Source organism: Equus asinus, chromosome 20, assembly GCF_041296235.1.
Source record: "Equus asinus isolate D_3611 breed Donkey chromosome 20, EquAss-T2T_v2, whole genome shotgun sequence".
NCBI classification, from domain to species: domain Eukaryota; kingdom Metazoa; phylum Chordata; class Mammalia; order Perissodactyla; family Equidae; genus Equus; species Equus asinus.
In genome coordinates this window covers 112,065,275-112,089,026 of record NC_091809.1, presented here as the reverse complement: position 1 = coordinate 112,089,026, position 23,752 = coordinate 112,065,275, and the positions used below count along the sequence as shown (strand labels likewise).

General features: G+C 36.2%; 1 protein-coding gene across 9 annotated transcripts in view; it reads right to left on the bottom strand.

The window, feature by feature from the left end:
* Positions 1 to 23,752, bottom strand: part of ELP4 (elongator acetyltransferase complex subunit 4) — a 239,262-nt gene that overhangs the window by 201,141 nt on the left and 14,369 nt on the right. For all 9 annotated transcript variants that reach the window (XR_011495973.1, XM_044751764.2, XM_044751762.2 and 6 more), the window contains exon 3: positions 11,621 to 11,742. Coding sequence is in view for 8 of the 9 variants with exons in the window: in XM_044751764.2 (XP_044607699.1) it covers positions 11,621 to 11,742 (122 nt within the window). In the remaining variant the exon portion in view is untranslated. The remainder of the gene's footprint in view (positions 1 to 11,620; positions 11,743 to 23,752) is intronic.

Sequence of the window (23,752 nt, the reverse complement as noted above, 5' to 3'; positions counted from 1 at the left end):
TTACTGATAATACAAGAAGGGTGAAAAATACTTTCATATCGGCATACAAACATTATTTTAACCAAACTGCCAAGTTAAGCTACTGACAAAAATGATGCTTTTAATTTGGCAATTACATCAATTACTTGAATCTGAAAACAGAAAATGAAACCACTGGGATGAGAGAAGTGTTAACACTTTCCATCGGTCCTCATCACATTTCTCTTTAACATGTAACCCAGGAATGTCTTGAGAAGATGAGACTCTCCATTTTCTTGACTAAGATGGGGGGAGGGAGGAGGAGAAGAGACTAGGGAATGGAAGTCTGAACCAGAAGTACTCAGGAGTGAAGGGGGAGGGCTGCACTAAGTAAAAAGTAAAAAATACCATCTTCAGTTAAAAGCAAATCCTAATCTATTTTAAAATAGTACATTCCAAACCATCACATTTTTAGGAGCACCAGTCATAGAAGGATCTCAAAGCAATTCAGACACGTAATTCATCCCTGAGTTCTCTATCACTCCAGCAATCCAGTAGTGAGGGTGGAAAACGAGGGGCGGACGAATTTAAATTCCTTCTCTGCGTCCCAGCAATGTGCCGCTAATGCCACAAACAGCACTCCAAGTCTTGAGCAAAGCAGCCACATACTCTCAATACTGCTTATTGACAGCACTGACTTAAAAGGAGTTTAAAAGGAAATGCTCTGAGTTTCTTGGCATTCTGACATTACTGGCTTCCACATTCTTTTCTCATACATATAAAAAATCAAAACTGTCAAGTCGCTAAGAACAAGTCTCTGTGAAGTCTATATTAATTTTATCAACTTTCCTCACTATATCAACTTAGATACAGAATTTATGTATTTTACATGTCAAAATGTAAAAGTTGTATTACATATTCCTTCAAAACATTCTCTTTACTTCACATTTCTTAAGAAAACTTAAAGTAAGATATTCTATGTTTTTATAGAGAAATGCAGTGTTTGCATCTATTAATATTTCTAGCCATAAAAATTGGAGTTTTCCTTTCTAGGTTCCTTTACAAAGTAAAGTTTGTATATTAACTGCTGTCAATATTTAATCTGGCTCTGATTGCACAACCAATAACACTCATACTCAGACAACAAGTTAAATGAAGAGAGCTACAGATTAGGTAACTACCATTGTTAAAAACATGAACTTCTACATGTGTGTATGCATTATGTATGTATTTTATATATATATGTGTGTGTATGTGTATCTATATCTATCCCTAGTTATAGAAAGAACAATGAATGGTGAACAATGTGGTCCTGGTAACAGGAAATACCATGATTACAATACATTTTGTGAATGTTTTAAAAAGTAGCCTAAGCTCTCCACTGGTATTAGCAGGTTTAGTTAGTGAGATCATGTGCAATAATTCCCTTTTGTAAATGTTTACTGTATAAGGGTGTTCATTAATCTGTTTTTAAGAAAACACGATATATGAAAATCCATATTAAGCAAACAGGTTATGCAATAATTACTTGAGTTATAGAAGAATTCTTTTGTTGGCAAAGGATTCCTACAAAATTCCTTTAAGTGTCCCTATTGAATATAAGCTAATTTCTGAAAACCTGATATAACTAAAACATTTCTAAATATAATTATTTTAAAAGTTAAGATAGTGACAAATTTATAATTATTTATTAAATCGAGGTCATAGAATTTTTATATTGTTGGAAAAGAAGTACTCTAAAGTTTCAGGGCTATCTAGTGTCAAAGAAATCTCAATTAGGAGTTGAATCAGCAGGCATTATCTTCATTTAAGAGGTCCAGGTCAGTTAAACTCCTAGTTCAGGAACATAGAACAAACAACTGGTTTTATTTGTTTGATGTCATATTCTTGTATTTTTCCAGAATAAACCCAGCTTATGGGAAATATCACAAAGAAAAATCCTTAGGGTATCGTGGAGCACTAAATGAAGTTGTACATCACTTTATTTTTATTAAATTTGAAAATTATTTTCTCTAGTACACTTGGTGTTCATAAAACAAAACCAATTCTCTTTCTGCTCATCGAGTACTGAGAAGGAGAGGTGACTGGGTAAAGTATAAAATGGGTTCCCTTTAATTCTACAGCACCTGTACATTATAGTCTGTTTCAAGAAGCTTCACTTCATAGTCTCAGATCTATTTTCTACTCCAGTTTAAGTCTTCAGGTTAATACCACCTACTCAGACTTTTCGGAACACATATATACACGCAAACTATAGTAAGAATATCTTACAAAAGTGATAAGCACATTTTAAATGCCTCTGATTTCATTAATATACCATAATAGGAAAAGAAGGATGTGGTGAACGAAGGCTATTTCTGCAACTGCCTATCAGTTTATGATGAACAAAACTTAACATTTCAGGAAAGAAACACTAGCCACTGAAAGAATGACCCCAACCCTGGCTGGGGAGATGTCCCATCTTCTCTGAGGTTTTTACACAGTGAAGCTGTCCTTTTGCACATAATCAACCTTCTGACTGACTGTGAATCTGTGACGCTCGATGGCGTGCTGTCTTCCTCCTTTCACGAGATCCTGTTTCATTTGATGGGACAAGCTGTTAATTTGGGAAGCTGATGAAAAAGTACTTTCTCTTCATTTTAATGGCTCTGGTTTTCACAATTTTTCTGAAAAAATATTCAGAAGAAAAATGAACTCTATTTCTAATATTCCCAATTCTAATTTTTCGTGGCTACTTTTTAAAGAATGATAAAGTGCCATATAATAGTTCCAAGACTTTAACACTTCCTTTGAGTATAACAATAACCATCAAGTATTCACAACCATTCTTTTTTTTTTTTAATGGGTTCAAAATAAAATTTTTGAAAGTAAATGTGAGGCCTGGAATAAGTGCTTTAAAATTTGAAAGCAAAACTCCAGATATTTCATCTTCAATTTGGAACTCTGGAATAAGGTAGCCCAGATCCTACCTCTATCTTAACATGAAAGGTTAGTGACTTGTGGAAGGTCATGCAGCTAGTTAAGCAGCAACACAGAAATTAAAATCCACTCTCAGATCCTAAATATTTTTCACCTTCTTGAGGATAAATATCCTATCAGAGGATGGCATTTTCCCTTTATGACTTGGGCTACTTTTCCGCATGCAAAATTCCTTTCTTTTGTTAACTGATACACAGATATCAATGCCAAATGTGTTTATTTCAATGTTATATCAGAAATGATTCTCACTAGCTAGCAACAGAGAGGTGGGTTTATTTTCCTTTATATTTTTGTCTTATCTTTCATTTCCTCATTGGAAAGTAAGGCACATGCCATCTTTTCAAAGCTGGCTACAAATGTAGGTCACTGGAAGCAGTACTGAGCCTCCGCATGTTTCTTCTCAGTCTTTTCAGTTTGCCAAAGAAGCACTAACTGTGGCTGCCAGGGGAGAACTTAGAATTTTAAATAAGCTCTCACAAGCAACTAGGGGGAAAAAAAAGAGTGAAACCCTGGGGTCAAACAGCAAATTTCCGGCTCAACTAGCACTGCAGAGTTGCAAGCACTGAAAAGCATAGATAGCCTGATAATTTTCTGAACAAATAAAATGTTGACAAAGAAACGAGGGGAACATATTCCAATTATAGCTCTGCCTTCGAAGGCCTCTTCTAATATTTGTACTTATACCAAAGATATACAGCGATAAAACAGTTCTGATAGAAATTATAATAAATATTATATAGGCTAGAAAAAAATAAAGATGTGTGGGAAAATGTGTTATTTATGATGTACTGAGCATGCATAAAGCTTGCAAAGTGAAATGACAGAAGAGCCAAAAAATAATTTTTAATTATTTATAACATGATGCATTGCTTTTGTTCTGAATCATTATAAAACTACAACTTTGGAGATGAGTATAATAAAAAAATGCTCAATAATAATATTTGGCTAATGGGGGTGTTTAACTTCATTCTTACACCTGTCTCACTTCTTGGCAGAACAAGGAAAACAACGATCAGATTTGAGATGTTTTTGTATTCTATTTACTAAGAAAGACCAGACTGGACTACAGTGTATTGAGAGCAAGCAACTGACAACTCCCTGGGTTCAGACTTCTAATTCTTGTTCCATGATCAACAAAGAAAAGACGGACGGCAGACCAAGACTTCATCTTGATAGCAAAATGACAGAAGGAAAAGAAACTTGTTTAATAGTAGGTCAAACTTTATAATGTTTAGCAAACAATACTGCTTCAACTAATATCTCTGATCTCAATTAAAACCAAAGAATCAAATAAAGTAAAAGAAACAAGGTACAAAGAATAAGACCTTAACAAATGAGTTCAATATTTGACCAAAAGGTTGATATTTTGGGCTATAAAATCATGCTTTCAAATTATTAAGATATCATTTTAATTTTAAATTATGGATTTAAAGCCCATGAAAAAATTCTGAAGATGTTAAATTTTCATACTTCATTACGAAATTTCTTGTTGCTACACTTATTCATGAAATATGATATGGTTTATTTTAAATGAATTGTTACATATCCCATGACTTACGGGTTACTGTAAAGTAATCCACTTTGAATTATAAAAGATTTTCTCCAAATTAAATATGGGACGTTTCCTCATTATTGATATTAAATTTGAACTCTTTATTTACTACTATGTTTGATGTTAAAAAGTACTACATGCTGTAAGCCTTTAGTAAACATCCAGGTAGTTCTAACACTCCTGCTGGTAACCATGTACTTATCCTGGATATGTATTAAAAAACACAACTTTTAAGTTCCTTAAAAGCATTCTAGCCTCCCACTTTGCTCTAACTGCTGCTGATGTCGGACAGTGCATGGTGTATACAACAGATAACTCAAAAGTTAGCACAGCAAGTCAAGACTTAACCCTTTGCTCTAGATATCAGCTGCCTCTTCCTGTATGAACATCACCTATCTGGTACATCATCACTAAAAAATACTCAAATTAAGTTTTAAAACTGACCTCAGTATGTTATGAAATAGCATTTAAATTTACTTTTGAAAATAATTTTACTTTCTTTAATTCTATAAATATTAACACGCTAAAAATTACAAAAAGGATATAATCTTAGCATTTTCAAGTTCCAAAGAGACGTTTGTGTGTGCATGTGTGTGTATATTATTTTTTATTTCAGAAAAGAAATCAGCCTATGTACTGATAAATGTTTAATATTTTAACATAAAAATGTAGTTTTTGCTATTTTAGGAAACATTCCATAGAAAGCTTTCATGGAGAATACTCATCACTATATTTGAGATGATCAAGAAAATTCTTTTAGATAAAAAAGTTAACCGAAAAACACTTACCACATGTGTTTTTAAAAACATCATGTATATTGTTCTATAGGCTCTTCTAAGGGCTGTAATTTCCAGCCTTCCATCTCGATGCCGACTTCCTGAAGGAGCTTTGACTACAATAGGCATGAATATGTTTTCAAAGGATGATGGATAAATTGCTGGGTGGTTATATAATATATCTTAGGCAGCTGATGGGGCTTTTTATCCTTTACTTGTCTTTTAGTTATACACAGTTTTAAGATAATTATGGTCTATACGACTGTCTTTTCCCTTTTCTTGTACCAGCAATATTTGTCTTTGGTTATAGGTTCCAGAAATCCCCAATCATACATCATAAAATTAAAACTAAGCAATTATAGCATTTTCTCCCCTAGGTTGTATCCTAAACACTATTAATACCTTGGTTCTGGTCATTGATTGTTGAGCTGTTTGATACAAAAGTAGTTTTAATTGAATTGGGCACACTGACATCATGACTTAACATGTAGAAAAACCAGCTTACCTATATTAGTATTCAATATCTCACCTTTAATTACAAAAATATTTTGTCTATTCTTCTCAGAGAGATGCTAAAATCTTTTTCTATGCACTGCTGTCAAGAATACAAATAATTTAAATTTTCATCACCATTTTTGAATCCAGTCTATTCTAAACATGTAAATACTAACTGGACCACGTGAAGTATGTCTAGATTAAAAACAATACTTTTTGTACTTTTTTATAGAAAAATGAGAATGGCATATTATTCTTTTAAATCAAATATCACTTACTATTACATAGCAAACGTAAGAAATATAAATTGACAAGATTGCAAACTTAAGAAATATCATTCGAGTGAAGATTCTATTAACTTAAAAACTACATCTATTTTCAGGGTAGAGCTGGATGAAATACAAAAACATAATCAAAATTAAAATAGTTTAAACATAAAGCATTATTTTCTTTTAATGTAGGGAAATGTTGAGAGCGCATGTTATTTAGCACATACAACCTTCAACTACTTTACTACTCATCTATATAAGTGGTTTTAATTAAAAGCAAATAACGGCATTAAAATCAAAGAAGACAAATTTTTCCTGGGGATCACACATTCACCTTTATGGTTAATTTAATTTTTAACTTCATTGAATATATAATTGATAAATACTCAATTGTTATGTAAAGCAAACTTGCCATTCAAATAAAAACAACTTGTTCTAGGCTACTCGTTATAAAAAGATGAATGGAATAAACTTTTAAAATGCAGCTTCAAATCTCAATGTTACATAAAGTAAATCTAATGCTTAAGACTATTAGGTGTTTGTGGCAGCAACTGTAATGTCTTTGATAAAACATTCTAAGTATACAAGATAAAGTAAAACATCTGATGACACTAGAATACATTCTTCAGTTAAAAACATCTATGCTAGTCGAGAGCAAGAGAAACCTTTAAGACATTAAAAGTAAATGATCAAAGCACTTTAATATTTATTTCCCTTGAAATATTAAGAAGAACTTAAGTCCAAGATTTTGTTATATGTTGGATCTCAGAAAATTCAAATATGGAAAAGTCAAGTAAAATATCTCTCAACATTGAAACCAACAGAACTTCTTCCAGAGAAAAAAATTCATAAATATATTAATCAACAGGAATTTATTTCAAATAATCATCTCTAAATACTATTTAAGATAACAGAAAAATAGCACTAATGGTTTCTTTTGTTTCTTTACTTCCAATAAGACAGTCTGCATTTACATGTAAGGTGACATTTCAGAGGTATAATTTTGTGTGTGTGTGTGAGGAAGATTGGCCCTGAGCTAACATCTGTTGCCAATCTTCCTCTTTTTGCTTGAGGAAGACTGTTACTGAGCTAACATCTGTGCCAATCCTCCTCTGTTCTACATGAGATGCCACCACAGCGTGGCTTGATGAGTAATGCTAGGTACATGCCTGGGATTGAAACTGATGAGCATCAAGGCTGCCCCAGGGAGAGAAGCCCAAGGTGACCTGCCCTACATACCGATCTATATCCTCTGGGAAGCATGGGACGTCATGACCTGATCTGATCTGATTCTTATCTAAAGTTATAGGACCACTGGATAACCAGACCCCACCTACACTGACACCATTTTAATGACTTTTTACATGATCTTTCCTTTGTCTTGTAAAGAAATAACTCATATACCTATGCCTTATAAGTTTAGTCCTACCCTCAACCCATTGCAGCTCTTCACTGCCCATGGGTCCTGTCCCCATGCCTGCAGCTCTTCACTGCCCATGGGTCCTGTCGCCATGCTGGCAGCTCTTCACTGCCCATGGGTCCTGTCCTCATGCAGCAGCAGCAACAGCTCTTCACTGCCCATGGGTCCTGTCCCCATGCTGGCAGCTCCTTACTGCCCATGGGTCCTGTCCCCATGCCGGGAGCTCTTTATTGCCCATGGGTCCTGTCCCCATGCTACTCCATGCTATTCTCTGAATAAAGGAGCACTACTGCCAGACCTTGAGAGTCCAAGAAATCTTTCTTTTGACTCCTTGGCTCGCCGAACCTGCATCACAAACCCACGAACCCACGGCCACCAAAGTGGAGCACGCAAACTTAACCACTACGCCACTGGGCCAGCTCCTCAGAGGTACACTTTTCATAAAAGAAATTCTGAGTCCAATATGCTGATCTAATTTTTTTGCTTGAGATAACCTTCATTTAGAGTTTTTTTATTTTATTTTTTTCCTTTTTCTCCCAAAGCCCCCCATGGGCTTCTATTTGTGGCATAGAGATTTTAAGGAGCAGTATTAACATAAAAGTTATTCCTACATCTTTGAAAGCCAAAAATAATATACTCTTTTTTAAAAAACAAAATGAATTAAATCATAATTAGCATTACACTAGAATAGATTAATGTACTTTGGGGGTGACTAAATATAGGTTCACTGAGCTATATCAATATTTGGATTTAATCATACTGGGCATATGTAGTCTAAATTTAGAAAAATTGAAATGGATTGGATAAGAAGACTTGTTCCCATCACTTTTATTTCTCAAAAAGTGGGAGTCTTTATTTTTTTTCTTTATTTTTTTGAGGAAGATTAGCCCTGAGCTAACATCTGCCGCCAATCCTCCTGTTTTTGCTGAGGAAGACTGGCCCTGAGCTAACATCCGAGCCCATCGTTCTCTATTTTATGTGGGATGCCTGCCACGGCATGGCTTGAAGAGCAGTGCATAGGTCTGTACCTGGGATCCGAACCAGTGAACCCAGAGCCACCAAAGTGGAGCATGTGAACTTAACCACTGCGCCACAGAGCCAGCCCAAAACTGGGAGTCTTTAAACATAGGGTATATGGAGACTTTGAGAGAGGTACATGATCAGGAGAGTTTTAAGGGAATCAACTCCGTGATCTCCAAGTTTCACAATTACTTTAGTGGAAACTGACCCCTAGAGAACGTGCCAATGGCAAAAGAGCAGGTGCCCCTTTCCCACATCCGTCCCCTTTCAAGTCGCCCTTCCCTCACTTTACAAATGAAAGGTTTACTTCTCATTGCCCCAGGTTTTAAGACCCTTCAGGGCATCAAAGAGAGACAATTCAAAATTTCTGTTTGGTACAGAAAATGTGAATGCTCTAATAACTGAGGAAATATCCTTTTTTTGTTGTTTTCAGCAAAATTTTAGGTGAAACTAAATTCGAATCCAAAGGCAGGAAAAGGCTGGTGTCCAAGCTGGAAGGCAGTCAGGCAGGAGGAATTCTAGCTGAGGAGAGGGAGGGTCAGCCCTTTTGTTGAGTTTGGGCCTTCAAGTGATTGGATGAGGCCCACCCACAGGAGGGAGGACAATCTGCTTTACTCAGTCTACTGATTTAAATGTTAATTTCATCCAAAAACACCCTGACAAAAACAATCAGAATAATGTTTGTTCAAATATCTGGGTACCCTGTGGCCCAGTTAAGCTGAAAAATAAAATGAACCATCACAAGTCCACCACTTGTCAACTTGGCACCCATACATTAAGCTCCAGATGAAGAAAATAAAATGGTCATAATTCCACACTCTCGGCTCTATCTCCTAAAGCTGTCATAACTGAGGGCTTCTCCCTGTACACAGAATGGAGACTCCACGTGCAGTGAGCTAGGAGGCCCCCAGGCCCACGTGTCTATGCTGCGTCTCTCAGCACTCACTGTCCTCCTCCCTGCACACAGCCTGGAGACTCCACGTGCAGTGAGCTAGGAGGCCCCCAGGCCCACGTGTCTATGCTGCGTCTCTCAGCACTCACTGTCCTCCTCCCTGCACACAGCCTGGAGACTCCACGTGCAGTGAGCTAGGAGGCCCCAGGCCCACGTGTCTATGCTGTGTGTCTCAGCACTCATTCTCCTTTACTGTTTGATGTCCTATGTTTGAAAAGTGTTTTTTCGTATATATTGTTCTGTTTTTCCAGTTGTTTCAGGCATCAGCAGAAATCTGGTCCTTATTAATCCCTCTTCGTCATAAGTCCAACTTTGAAAGAGTCCATGTTTTTGACACTTTTTGTATTTTTCTATTATACCATAAAACTGCTCTATGAATAAGTGTTTGCAGAATCTAATTACTTGCATACAAGATTAGCTTTTTTTTTAAAGAAAGCTTGATGAAAAGGTAATATTTCTTTCATAACTTCAAAACTCTTCACGTAATCCAAAGAAGGTATGCAAAGTACTGAGACTTTTGATACTAACTTGTACAAATTCAAAGTACCTTAGAAAGGCGTCAGGGACTAGTTTTCAAATTAAAAACATAGTTCACTAAAGCAGAATGTGGAAGTACATATACTAGACTTTAATCTCAGTTACCTAAGTTAGAGGAGGCAAGAAGAAAAACACTTTCTTTTTTTGTTTGTTTTTTGAGGAAGATTAGCCCTGAGCTAACTGCTGCTAATCCTCCTCTTTATGCTGAGGAAGACTGGCCCTGAGCTAACATTCATGCCCATCTTCCTCTACTTTATACGTGGGATGCCTACCACAGCATGGCTTGCCAAGCGGTGCCATGTCCGCACCCAGGATTCAAACCGGCGAACCCCGGGCCGCTGAAGCGGAACGTGCGAACTTAACTGTTGTGCCACCGGGACGGCCCCAAAACATTTTATTTTAAAAATCGTGTACAGGCCTACCTGCTTCTGCCCTGGCAACAATTTCCCATCTGGCTATAAAAGCATTTGATATAAAATCTTAGGCTCAGGATGTTGTGGACAGAGCCATGAGGAACCTGTATCACTTCTTTACAACACTGATTTTGGCCTTTACTCCACTACTCTAGTAAGTACAGTACTGTCCAGGAATTGACCAAGATGATTAAGGCCAGGGGAAAGAAACAAAAGCATCAAGAAAATATTATAAAAGCTAAACACCAGAAATAAGAATGATGGAAAGCAGGCTCTGAAACCAGAAGAAAATCAAATGGAAAATTATACAAAAGTTTCTCCTTTGGGTTTTATGACAGTCTTATTTAATAAGCAAAGTGTGACCCATATGAAAGAAGCATGTTAGTCTCCCCCCGCAAATCCCCCCAGTTAATAGTTGTATATTTTAGTTGTGAGCCCCTCTACTTGTGGCTAGAATCATGTTAGTTTTGACCTCAGTATTATAAAGTGACTTTTACACATGGGGGTAGAAGTTTGTTGGTATCTGTTGTTAGTTATTGTAAATTAATATGTATTATGCTATAAATTCTTTATAAATGTCTTAGTCATTTGTCATTTTTTAGACTATGCACTGAAAACACCACATAGGAAAAAATAACTGTAGATTATGAATTCTATTCAAATAATGGCTTAAATTGGGTTCCTGTTCTGGACAAAGAAACCAAGAATTCCAAAAGTCAGAGCTGTCTTCTCTGAGGTGCAAAGTGTGCTTTGGCTTAAAAAGGATCCAATACATCAATCCCATGTTTTATTATTATGGCTCATTTCTTGGAAGAGAATAATTTCTGGCCTTCTCAAAGCCAGATGATATTAACTACATGAGTCCTTGTGACTTCTGCATTTGTCCCCTTCCTCTGAGCTATACCTTTGGGATACTGACAATGTAATACCTGATAATATTCTGCAGCTGTCTTTCTTTACCTAACTTTTTTCAGAGTTCTCTTATTATCATGACAATAATAATTTTATTTATGTCAGTTTTTAAGAGCTTATTAATGTTTTTTGCACCTCTGATATAAATTTTAAGTTAAAAAAATTGTCCAAGAACACCAATTTTAAAATGAAAGTATACACTCAAATAAATTTGATACTTTTCATCAGGGGAAAAGAATATACATATGGTCCCATTAATATATTTGAATATATGTAATATAAACAACATATTTTCATGAAGTGTCTAAAATGCAGTATTGAATTAGTATATCTATACCTGCAAAATCTCAGCAGGGTCTTCTTTTGCAGATGCAACCAACAAAGTATGCCCATTGATGATCCCTTCTGCCAGGAAATACTTGAAGAGCAAAGGAGAATAAATATTATATTTATCCTCTTCTGTAAAAAGAAAAAAATATAGTCAGAATCCTACCACTTACGGAGCACACTCATATATTTTCATAACTTTTCCCTTAAAACAAGTATGTGAGGCAGGTCAATAACCATGTTCCTAAGGTAAAGTCAGGCAGAGAGACTTCTCTAGACAGTCAACGGGAAGCAGGCACTTTCAAGAGAATGTTTCTGATTCCAAAATCATACTCTATCTACTGTACTACCATCCGATATCCACACAATTCAGAGGGTTATGTATGATTACATCAAATCAGAGATCTTTTCCTTTACTAAGATTTTCTCAGGCACTGCACCTCTAAAATGGTCATTATTACCTGCCAATCAGTTTGTAAACTCACACCTCATTTCTTTCATGTCACAATAATTCAGCATTTAGTGTATATAGCCTGATGATTAATATTTATAAAATTTGTAAAAACAGTATTACTCATAAATTCTGGGTTGGGTTTTAAATCCAACAATAATTTAAAATTGAAGATTTTAATTTGATAGAGTTCCTAAATTTGTCCTAAATGTTTTCCTAGTAAATAATTCTTTCACCTTTTATTATACCCTCATCTTCCTTTCTTTCTGAATTTTAACAAAAAATGACGAATCAGGTTTCTTAGACAAAAATGTGCTATTTTTGAGATTTTGTGACATAATGACAACTTAAGTATATCTTTGTTCTCTTAATATTATTGATAAGCTACTGGCCTACACTTTATATAAGCTTTCTTTCCTTTAATACTTTGAACACAACATCAAAGACAAGAGACAGAGGTAAATTTACTGCACTATCCAAAGAGAGTAGTTATTATTAATTTAACCAACAAATATAAATTGAATTCCTATAATGTACCACGTATTGCTAATATTTATGAAAAACCACACATTTAAAAAACATTCCAAAGAAACTTTGCACTTGTGGTAATGTTAGCACTGTGCAAAACCTCTTGTACCTATAACTATAAAACCTGGATAAAATATGATTAAAAAATAACTACTTGGGGGCCTGCTCCGTGGCCGAGTGGTTGAGTTTGCGCTCTCCGCTGCGGCGGCCCAGGGTTTGGATCCCGGGTGCGGACATGGCACCACTTGTCAGGCCATGTTGAGGTGGCGTCCCACATCCCACAACTAGAAGGACCTGCAACTAAGATATACAACTATGCACAAGGGGGGTTTGGGGAGATAAAGCAGAAAATAAATAAATAAATAAATAAATAAATACTTGAAGGCACTGGAAAGCAATAAAAAGCAGGCAGCAACCACGGCAATTTCCTTTTGAAAGACAGTCACCAGGACACACAAGAATTTCAAGTTTGTTGCTTTTTTGCCTAAGAGCATTCCTAACCTCCCTGAGCTCTGGCAGCATTAAATCATTCTTTCCAGCCTGAGGTGGCAGAATATGGAGTTAATTGTTGTCAAAACAGCTGAAAGTTTAGGGGAAAAATCTTGGAAGTAAGGGATCTCCCGAAGATTTATCAACTGTGCCCAAATTCCTGGATGACCACTAAGCTATACATGAGTAGGAGGAAGAAACACCAAGCAGGAAAGAGGAATAGAATAAAGTCGAACGGCATAACTGAATCATGCGAAAGTCACAAATTTGCTGCCCGTAGGCAGGTACGCATTTCCCAATCTGAGAGCAGAATCCTGTACCTTAGAAGTCTTATTGACTTGAGGTATCAGAGCACAGAGCTCAGAGCTGAGAACCACAGAAAGTGTGAGCCCCAAATCTGAGCATAAATTCTGTAGATATTTGGCTGTCTACTAACATTTGTGATTGCAGGGGACAACTTTGTGAGACCAGGATAAAAAAGCAACATCCGAAAGACGGAAAAATTGAGAGATACTATCTGCTGCACAGTACACTCAAGTTAGAGTTAATACTGTAAGACCAGGCAAGTTAACAGCCGACGAAAACAAAAAACCAGCACCCCAAGAAAAACATAATGGAATTCAGAATATTACGATGCAATAATTATAATGTGTAGATTTCAACCAAAAATTACTGAATGACCCATACTAAGGAAAAACACAACCTCCAGAAACCGACTCCAAATGGGCTCAAAAGTTGAATTTACTAGAAAAATACTTAAAGGCAGCTATTATAAATATGTTCAAAGAATTAAAGAGAAATGTATTCAAAGTATTAAAGGAAAACATGGTATTAAGTGAACAGAAAAGGAATATCAACAGAAAAATGGAAACTATAAAAATGAACCACACAGAAAATTTAGAGCTTAAAATCATGATTCCTTAAGTAAAAAATTTACTAGGAGGTCTCATGGGTAGACTGGAAATGGAGCAAGGAAAAAAATAATCAGTAAACCTGAAGTCAGATCAACAGAAATTACGCAATCTGAAGAACATAGAAAAAAAATTAAGAAAATTGAACAGAACCTCAGAGATGTGGAACAATATCAAGCAGTCCAACAAGTGTTTAATTGGAGTCTTAATGGAGACATTGAGAGACAGCAGAAACAATATTTAAAGAAGTGATGGCCAAAAATGTCCCAAATTTGACAAAAATGCTAAGTTACAGATCCAAGAAGCACAAGAAACCTCGACAAGGATAAATGAGAAGAAAACCAAATCTAAGAACACAATAGTTAAATTGCTGAATCCCAAAGATAAAGAGTTAATTCAGGAAACAGCAGGGAGAAATGACATATGATATGAGGGGTACAATGACACAACTAATAACTGATTTCTCATCAGAAACAATGAAGGCCAGAAGATATGATAATTTTACCTTCAGAGAGTTGAAAAAAATCTTAACCAAAAATTTTAAATGTGCAAAACATATAATTCAAAAATTGAGGTGAAATACTATTTCAGATAAAAACTGAGAGAATTCATGGACAGCAGAATTGTACTACAAGACACTAAAAGCTAAAGGAAAATGACACAGCATGGTAACTTGTATTTACAGAAAGGAATAAAAAATACAAATAATGATAAATACGTGAGAAATTATAAAACACTGTGATTGTGTATGTATTTATACATATATATGTATGCATGTGAATAAATTAATTTTTTCTTTGAATTTTTTAAAAAATACAACTGTTTAAAGCAAAATTTTTAGAACTAAGGAAAGAGAGACATTATATTTGGAGATTTTATCATCTATTTCTTAGTATTTGGCAGAATAACTAAAAAGAAAAATCATTAAGAAAATAGAAAATCTGAACCACCTCATCAACCACCTTAATCTGATTAGACTACACAGTTCCAGAATATACATTCTTTTTTTAGTGCATCTAGAATGTGCACCAAGATAAATCATATGCTAAACTAAAAAACAAGTTTCCATACATTTCAAAACATGAAAATCTTACTATGTTCTCAAATTATAATGGAATTCAATTAGAATTCAATTAACAATAAGATATTTACAAAAACTCCAAATATCTGAAAATTAAAGCACATGTTTCTAACTATGGATCAAAAATAAACGAAAAAGAAAAGTAGAAGATATTTTGAACTAAGTGATTATAGAAATACAATATATGAAAAGTTTTGGGGAATAGCTAAAGCAGAACTTAGAAGAAAATTCACAGCTTTAAATGCTGAATTTTTGGTCAGAAAATAAGATAGGTCAAATCAATTGTAAAAAGCTACACAGATAAGTTCATGTAAAATTTAAACAAAGTAAATGCAAAGAAATAATAAAGAGGAAAAATCAGTAAAAGAAAAACTGGACCAGAAAAAAAAGGAGAGAAAATCAGAGATGCCAAAAGCTGGTTTTATGAAAAGGTCAACAAAACTGATAAACATCTATCCAAGCTGATCAAAGGAAAAAAGAGAAGAGCCACAAATTATCAATACCGGGAATGAAATAGAAGATTTCACTAAAGATCTTACAAATATTGAGAGCATCAAAATAAGTACTATGGACTTCAAAAAATTTCACAAGCAGAAGAAACAAAATTCCTTGAAGGACACACATTATTAAATATGACAAAAGAAACAGAAAATCAGAACTAAATTCATAATTAAAACTGTCCCTTCCGCCCACCCACAAAAACTTCAGGCACAGGGAACTTAACAGCAAATTCAAACACGTAACAAAGAAACACTAATCCTAAACAAACTCAGAAAAAAAGAACAGGAAACAATCTCCAACTCACTTATATGCCCAGTATTATTATGATACCTAAACCAAAGACTTTCAAAAACCACAGACCATTTAAGGAAGAAACACTCTTTCGAAAAAAAAGAAAGTGTGGAGAGGAACACTTTGGAACTCACTTTATAATGCCATTATTACCCTGATAGCAAACCTAGATCAAGATATCACAAGGAAAAAAAGCTACAGACTAATATGCCCCATGAACATATACGAGAATAATTCTTAAAACATCAAAAGACAAAATCTAGTAATTTATTAAAATAATAAAATAATATAGCATGATTAAGTGTGGTTTATCACAGAAATGCCAGGTTGGTTTTCAATTTGAAAAATTGATGTCCCATAATGACATATTAAAAAAGTAAAACCATATGATCATTTCAATAGATGCAGCAAAAGCATTTAACAAAATTCAAAAGCAATTTATAATAAAAACTTTTAGCAAATTAGGAACAGGATGAAACTTCTTCAACCTGATAAATAGTTTATCTACAATAAATGTATAGGAAACAGAATAAGATGCATGCTTTCTTCCTAAGATTAGGAACAAGTATATCAACTCTCATCATTTCTAATCAATATTGTTCAGAAGGGTAGCCACCAAAAAGAAATGAGAGGCATACAGATCGGAAAACATGAAGTAAAACAGTCTTCATTTGCAGACATTATCACACACGTAGAAACCTTAAGGAATCTACCAAAAAGCTAGTAGGATTAATAAATCAAGGCTATCAAAGTTGATTTTTTCTTTTTTAAGATTTTATTTATTTTTTCCTTTTGCTCCCCAAAGCCCTCCGGTACATACAAAGTTGTATATTCTTCGTTGTGGGTCCTTCTAGTTGTGGCATGTGGGACGCTGCCTCAGCGTGGTTTGATGAGCAGTGCCATGTCCTCGCCCAGGATTTGAACCAAGGAAACACTGGGCCGCCTGCAGCGGAGTATGCGAACTTAACCACTCGGCCACGGGCCAGCCCCTTTTATTTTTATTTTTAAAAAGTTTTTCCTTTTTCTCCCAAAGCCCCACAGTACATAGTTGTGTATTTTTAGTTGTGGGTTCTTCTAGTTGTGGCATGTGGGATGCTGCCTCAGCGTGGTTTGATGAGCAGTGCCATGTCCTTGCCCAGGATTTGAACCACCAAAACACTGGGCCGCCTGCAGCGGAGCACGCGAACTTAACCACTCAGCCACGGGGCCAGCCCCCACATAATTGATTTTTGACAAAAATGGAGAAGTAATTGTTTTTTCAACAAATGGTCATAAAATAACTGGATATCCCATACGGAAAAAACAACAAAAACCTCAACCTCATCTCATACTACACACAATCAAAAAACAAGAAAATTTTGATCTTACCTCATACTACTACTCAGATATTACCTTGAAATGGATCACAAAACTAAACATAAAGGTTGAAACATTAAAACTATTAGAAGAAAACATAGGGAAAATCTTCGCAACTTTGGAGTAGACAAAGATTTCTTAGACAGGACATGGAAGCATGAACCACAATAGAAAAAAATAGATGCACTGAAGTTCGTCAAAATTTAAAAATTTGTTTTTGAAAAGACACCATTAAGAAGACAAAAATGCAAGCTACAGAGAGAAAATATTTGCAATTCCTATATCTGATAGATGATAGAACATTTAAAATTCAACAAGACAAACTACCCAACATAAAAATAAGCAGAAGATTTGAATACATCCTTCACAAAAGAAGATATATGAATGGACAAGAACACATGAAAAGATGTTCAACAGCAGGAAACATCAAAAAACGCAAATTAAAAACACTGTGAGAAACTACTACATTCCCACTAGAATAGCTAAAGTAAAAATACAAGACCAAGTATTGACAAAGATGTGGAGCAAATAAAATGCTCCCACAAGGCTAGTGGCAATGCCAAACGGTATGGCTACTTTGGAAAATAATGTGGCAGTTTCTGATAAACATACACTTATAGGAACCAGCAATTCCACTCTTGCATATTTACCCATGAGAGATGAAAACATATGTCCTTACATAGATTTATACAGAAAGTTTATGGCAGCTTTTTTTGTAATTGTCCAAAACAGAAAACAAGACAACGTCCATCAACTCGAGAATGGAGAAACAAATAGCACATTCACAAGTGAAATACTACTCAACAATAAAAGAAATGAACTACTGATAATACATGCAACAACGCGGGTGAATCCAAAAACACAAAGCTAAGTGAAAAAGCCAGACACAAAAGTACACGTGGTATGACAGCCTTTCTTATGCGATGCTCTAGAGAAAGCAAAACTCATCTCAAGTGAAAGAAAGGAGATGTTAGGTGATTGGGGCCTGGAAACTTTTTGGGCAGGAGGGAATTTTTGAGGGTGATGGGAATGTTTCTATCTTGATTGTTGTGGTGGTTACATGAGTATATACATTTGTAAAAATTCACTAAAATATACACTTAAAATGGGTCCATTTTACTGTATGTAAATTGTAATCCAGTAAAGTTGGTTTATTAAAAGAATTTCCTAAGGTGCCACTAAAACACAGGCGGAAACTTGTTTACAGACCTTCTCAGCACAGTATTTTAGAGCAAATCCATGATCAAAAGTAAAGCAGATTTACAAGAAGTTTAATTTTATATTTTAAAGAACATAGCTAGTCCTTTAATAGTATCCATCGCAAGCTAAAGTTAATCTCTATGAATCTAAAAGACACAAGATGGGGCTTGGTATGGACTAGGAGCATCTAATGAGTTTTTCTGTGTAAAAGAAAAGGAAAATGCTGTGAATGCCTCTGCACAGCTTACAGCTGATGGACGGGAAATTTTGCCAGGGAGGCAGACGCAGGTGAGGGGAGACTGATACAGCTGTCACCCTGGAAAATACACACGCCACAACTGACAATGTGTCTCTCTTGAACTTTGGACAAAACAGAAAGTCACGTTTTAAAAAAGAACTCATTCCATCTTAAACATTACTATGAAATCAGCTTACAGAAGCAACCACATAAACCAAGGTCATTATAAATCAATGACATGAGAAACAAATCTGACACTAAAATTTTCATTTCTAAGGTTGCTATTTTTACAACTTGGAAAATTCAAATATTTAAAAGTTCACCCACCATCCATCACTCTCACAGAATTATTGCTAACATTTGTTATATTTCCTTTCAGTATTTTTTCTGTGATTTTTTTCTTACATGGTTACAATTATTACCGAATTTTGTATCCTACTTTTTTCACTAAGGGTGCAAGACATTCCAGTAAATTTATGTGCCATAATTCAATCAGTCATCTTGTACTACAGACTTTTGCTACTATGAAACACGGTAGTGCAAAGGTGCCTCAAATCCCCCATGTCCAAGGTAGAACTCAGTCACTCAGTTTTTTTCTTCCACCAAAAGTGGTCCTCTTTCAATTTTCAGAAAATCAGAATTTATTCTTGATACATCTTCTCTTCTCTCACCAACACACCCCTCTCTCCATCCTTAAAATCCTGTTAAATTTATTTTGAAAGTATTTCTGGAATTTAGTCACTTCCCTCCATGCCAGTGTCACTCCCTCATCATGCTACCAACACCTTTTGTCTAAAGGACCACAAGAGCCTCTCACTTCCTTCCTTGCATCCACTAATCCTCCTTCAATTTAGCAGTGACCTTTTCAAAGTACAAACCCGATCATGTCACTTCCCTACTTAAAACCTTTCCGTAGTTTTTCATTGCTCTTGGGGGAAGAATTAAATCCTTTAACCTGGTCTACAGGCTCTGCACTACCGTGGCCGAAGAGCAGAGTTTAATGTGCATAAATAAAACCAGTTGTGTTAAAAGTGGTACGATAGTGTCACTTTTTCCCTTTAAAATGTACAGGATTGTTAACAACTTTTTAGTAAAGAAAGAAACCTAAACTATTTAATTAGAAAAATAAAAACAATAATTTGTAAAGTTAAGGACACACATTACAATGCTCAGTAAGGGAATGAACTAACTGTCTTAGACAAGTTCTGCATAAACTAGGGACAGTCACTTGTGGATAAAAACCCTGGGTGATTTGTCATTAACGAAGAGTGACAATAAACATTAAACTAGAAGCAAAGTTTCGCTTTTTCTACTTCTCTCTTAAATGAGTGGGGGTTTTGACTTTTTTCTTACTTACATACAATCCCTACTGATCTTATCTGCACTCATAGCTTAAATTTCCAGGACCTTTGCATAAATTACTTCACCTCTGTGGCCAGCTAATTCCCTCAAGCCCTCCCAGACACAGATCAGGTAACCCCGGCTTTGGAGAAGCTTTCCTTGAGGCTGCGTGGCTGCAAGAGAGGATCCCAGTGCTCTGGGGCATCCTGTTAACTCCTATGCTAGCATTTAATACACATCATTGAAATTCCCCCAAGCTAACAGAGCTCCATGGCAGAGAACGCATCTTATTGTTATAATGCTAGTACTGAGCACATAGTATACACTTAGTAAATATTTGTAGAATTAATTAAGGGAAAAAAACAAACAAAAATCTTGGCTTGTAAGTCAGCCAGATTTACTGTAGCTTGGCTGACAACACACTCTACCATATGCTTGCAAGTATGCGTATACACACACACACACACACTCCAGTTATCAACCCTATTTCTTCAAAGACTTCTATGAGGCAGGAAAAACTAATGGGAGGAAGATCATCTATTTAGGGATTAGCAAAAAAACTAAGCTCTTCAAGCTGAAAATTACCAATTTTGTGGAACAAATTTTGAGGTTGTACAATAAGCATTTAATTAATCTATTTAGTGGGCCCTCATAATAGTGGGCAAAATGATAATGATGTGACAGAACTGCCAAAAAACAAATGTAGATTTGGCCTGAATTAATGGTCTAATTCCTAGGTTGAGAGAGATGATTGTCCTGTTCTATTCTACAGTAGTCGCCAGACTGACAATAATATATTTCATCTGGGGACTTAACAGAAACTAAAGCATCTTCAGAATGGAGTGACCAGGATAGTGAAAGGAGTTGAAAGCATGAGAAACGGGATTATTTAGCTTGAAGAAAAAGAGACCCAAGGGATGCCAGATAGCTGTCCTCCAATGTTTGATGGGCTGTCACATGGAAATGGAATTACACTTGCTCATTACGACCACAAGGGGTAGAACGAAGCCTGATGGATAGAAACAACAGGAATATCAATTTTTCTTTACTATCAAAGTCCAAACGAGCAGCCCTAACATGCCAATGAGACTGCTCTCAAAGTCACCAATGACTTTGTAACTTCTGATTCCTTGGACACCTGAAAGTCTTCATCTTATTTCAGGAGTCCATTGCCGCTACTGCCAAGGACACTTTACTTCCTGGAATGACCCTCTTCCTCCCCACCCATATCTCCTGTTTTTAAGTCACTTCTTGCTCCCAGTTTCCCTGTTTCTTTAGCCATTGTTTATACATGTAAACAACTTATATAGAGCTCTCAGTTCTTTGGTATACAAATATGGAACGGTTTTATTTGTTTTTTCAGTCACTACTTTCAATCACGTTATGTCAAATCTTCCTTTCTCCTCTACTAATGACATCTAGAGCCGATTCCATGATTTCCTCACTAGTTTCAGTTACTAAAACTTAGAACAGTCAAGTTTAAAACTTCAATATTCAACTCAAAGCTTTCCGCCTCCTTCAGTGCAAAGGCTTGTGATCTTGGTGGGGCAGAAGGGTTCTAAAGGAAAGGAAACTTCTAAAATACCTCTTCCTCCATGTCCTCTAAGTGCTCGTTCTCTCACTGGAAGGCAGGGAAAGAGAAAAGTGGCAGAGATCCACTTACACCACTGGCTGTCGATGCAGGCAGAGCCGCGTCCCTTGTCTGGCTCAGCTCGGGTCTCTTTAAGCCTGCAGCTTCTAGCCTATGACAGTACGGTGGTTTTCATGTAGATGGCAAGCACGGTTTTCGTGGTGTGTGCTCTATTTCACTCCGGCCCCATCTGCCACTGAAATACCCTTCAAAGAAGTAGAATCTAGTGTTTTGGGGGGCTTGCCAGTCATTTATCTTCAGTCTCTTCTCTGGAAATGTTAGCTGCCACTACAGTACTATTTCAGCTGTTTATCTACTCCACAGGCCTCCCTCCTCCTACATCAGACACAGGAAACAGTCTGGCTGTGTGAGAATGCCGACAGACTAGGAGATAAAAGGCAGGTTCCCAGAACTCTCTCACCATGCACAACTCACTGATGGGCTCGCAGGTGCAGAAGCTTAGCAAGCAATCAGCTAGGAAACAAGAACGTCAGTCTCTGCTTGTTGCAAGCATCCTCAATGTCTATGACCGACGATCTTGGAGTTGTACTTCTTACTTGTCTGAGTGAGGGGTAACTTTTTACCCTCAGGAACACTGCACTCCTGCTCTCTCCAATCCTTGCCTATATTGCCTGGTAATGGTGGTGATGGAGGTGGAGTTATGAGGAAGGAGCTGTGCTAGCTGTCTGGGCCTAAAGGAGCTATCTAACCCCAACTGCAGGGAAGGGGGAACTTAAACCTTTGCCTCCTTGCCCTCACTGTGGGCCACAGTCACCAATTTTGAGGTACTCAACATCCTGTTAAATGCAGCAAATAGCTAATCTTATTGACCACTAACTATATACTAAACACAGTGTAACACACTTCTCATGCATCAGCTTATTTATTCCTCACAATAATCTTGTAAGATAAATGTTATCACTCCCCAACTTATAGGTAAAGAAACCAAGTTGCAGAGAATGTAAGCAGCTAGCCTAAGGCGCTGCAGCTGGTAAACAGCGGAGCCACGACTGGAACCTGGGCAGTCTGACTCCAGGGCTCTGCTCTTAACCTCTTTCATGGGCTTATTTTCTTCTATCTGCCCCTTCAATACTAATATGCTTCGGCTTTAGATTTTGACCTGCTTTTCTTTTTACTCTAATTGTTCTTAGTCTTTTTTGAAGTCTCAGTCCACTCTCAGAATCTGACGCAAGTTATACATGCTGCTCTAAAAATATACATAGTCATTCACAAATGTATATTATATTGCATGTAATTTCAAGGAATTAAGAGACCCCCTAGCGTTCCATTTGTGGATCCTCAAGGGTCTGTAATCCTGGGCATTCTAACACATGCCTATGACTTCAACTAAAATATACATTGAATAAAACATTAAATAATGTCGAGAAATCCCAAATATTTTTCTTCAGCCTAAATTTAATACCCAAACATACAATTGCCTATGAGGTAGAACTACCAGGAACATAAAATTCATTATGTTTAAATTGAATTCATTACTTCAGCACAATATTTGCTCATTCCCCTCCTTTTCTGACCCAACGGTATTAACTCCAAACTTTCCCAGGCCCAAACCCAGGCATCATCCTACCTCCTGGCTCTCCTCCTGCAAGGAGACGTCCAGACAGCATCATAAATACCATATATACGCTTCATTTATATAGCACAGCAGTAGAAATCAATATTCTGGAGAGGGACCCATTAGAAAGGGAAAAACGCAGGGAAGTGGCGTTTCATACCAGAGCAGTCTAAGCCTAGCGAAACGTTAGATCTAATACACATAATGAAATGCAGACAAAGACGTTGGGTAGTGTTGTTATCCTACGAAAATACGGTAGTAAATTTATGATGTAAGTCTTCTAAGTGTACTAACAAACATCACCTCATGTTTACAGTGATGTGTATTTCCATCACTTCAAGCTTTTACTTTACTCTTTCAGTGCATTCTTCACAGCATCTCTTCATTGCTCAAAATACTCAATGACTACCTACTCCTACCACTGGAAACCAACTGGTTTTAGCCAGGCTTTGAGATCATTCATCCACGCATGCTTTCATTCATTGTGCCCTATATAGTTCCCATGATCACAAGCTTACAGGCTACTGAACAAGATATGTGAGCAGGTAC